General features: G+C 45.0%; 1 protein-coding gene across 1 annotated transcript in view; it reads right to left on the bottom strand.

The window, feature by feature from the left end:
- LOC106813255 (canalicular multispecific organic anion transporter 2-like) overlaps positions 1-1,745 on the bottom strand; it is a 33,964-nt gene that overhangs the window by 21,722 nt on the left and 10,497 nt on the right. The window contains exons 8-9 of the mRNA XM_014817343.1: positions 1,339-1,528; positions 240-391 (exon numbers count right to left, since the gene is read on the bottom strand). Of these exons, the coding sequence (XP_014672829.1) occupies positions 240-391; positions 1,339-1,528 (342 nt within the window). The remainder of the gene's footprint in view (positions 1-239; positions 392-1,338; positions 1,529-1,745) is intronic.

Genomic DNA, 1,745 nt, shown 5'->3' with positions numbered 1-1,745 from the left:
AGAAATGTAATTTACACTCTGATTAAATACATTCTCAAACACAAATCTATACACCAAGTAGCAGAAATGTAAATCACCCTCCAATTGAATACATTCTCAAACACAAGTCCACGCCCCCAAGTAGCAGAAATGTAATTTACACTCTGATTAAATAAATTCTCAAACACAAATCTATAGACCGACTAGTAGAAATGCAGCCATGGACTGGCCGACTCTGAACTTGCCCTACGCACACCTACGCAGATGGTGAGCCACACGGCTGTTGGACTACACTCTACATAGACAGCACGAGAGTATGAGTAATGCGCTTGCACTTGCAAACTGCTCCACACGTACCTTGTGTAATCTGGTGCAACCTGAGCCAGTATTTCTCCAACAACCTCATGATCGACTGAAAATTGTACGCAGGTGTGAGAAAAATCGGCGAAGTCACTGTACGTTAAACAATACGCAGACATTTGTCGCTCAATATGTCGACATTCACTAATTGTAGCGCCGGTGGCTTCTATGCCAACAGTGATACATAATCTTGTCATCCTGAGACTGATGTAGGATGTCAGCTTATCATCTAGATTGACACTTTATCACTGACAAATCACGTCTGCGCCAGTATTGTTCTTTTCGTAACGAGTACATCACTATATTCCTATAAAAGGCACACAAGTGAATTCGGCTGGGTTAATTCTAACTTAACTAAACCAGTATAATTAATTAACCACACTAATTTAAATTTAAATGTAAATTAAATATTTAATTAATATATTAATAAATTAATAATTAATAAATTTAATTTAATTAATTTGGGTTAAGTAAAACCGTTACACAGTTACATCTCCTCAGCATGGGATTTCCACTGTCAGTAGCGGTCGCATTCACACTCTTGGTCTTCGATATAGTCCCGTGAACTTTGAAGACTAATCTTTAGGTTACAACGTTACGTGGAACAGTACACAATCTATTACCGAAATCCTTGGGACCAGACACGTTTCGGAATTCGGAATTTTTTGGATTTCGGAATTGTAGTACCATACAGATATTCGTACCGAATATCCTGCAACTAGCCAGCACTAAACCCCAAGTTTTCAAGAGGCCAAGTGCTGTACCGGTACAGTACAATATGTATGACTAATGCCAAACACATTAATACTTCTGCAGTGAACCTTTGGCGCCAAATGCAAGCTTTGGTGTGCAGACGACCTTCACAAAAAAACTTTCGGTTTTCGGAGCTTTTCGGTTTTCAGAATTTCGGATAATTGATTGTGACGGCCGCGTAACTATCGATGTTATGCGGTTAGGAGACGATCGACGCGTTGTCGTCGCCGCCGCTGCCGCGCATACCTTCGGAGTCGCTGATCGCATCCTCATTGTCCGGGTTGGTGAGGTAGCTGCGCAGAAACTCGGCGAACGCTCCGTTGTTGTAGAGCAGCTGCTTGTAGGTGCCCACCTCGGAGATGCGGCCGGCGATCATGACGACGATCTGGTCGACTTGCGGCAGGAATGAGATGGCGTTGGTCGTCAGCAACCGCGTCTGCAACACATGACATTGTCACCACACGCACGCCGCGTCTGCAACACAAGACATTGTCACCACACACGCCATAGCGAGACATTGTCACCACACGCACGCCGCGAGACACTGTCACCACACGCATGCCGCCGCGAGACACTGTCACCACACGCATGCCGCCGCGAGACACTGTCACCACACGCATGCCGCCGCGAGACACTGTCACCACACGCATGCC

Source organism: Priapulus caudatus, unplaced genomic scaffold (assembly GCF_000485595.1).
Source record: "Priapulus caudatus unplaced genomic scaffold, Priapulus_caudatus-5.0.1 Scaffold746, whole genome shotgun sequence".
NCBI lineage: Eukaryota > Metazoa > Priapulida > Priapulimorpha > Priapulimorphida > Priapulidae > Priapulus > Priapulus caudatus.
The sequence above is the reverse complement of the archived record's forward strand: the minus strand, read 5'-3'. Positions and strand labels throughout refer to the sequence as shown.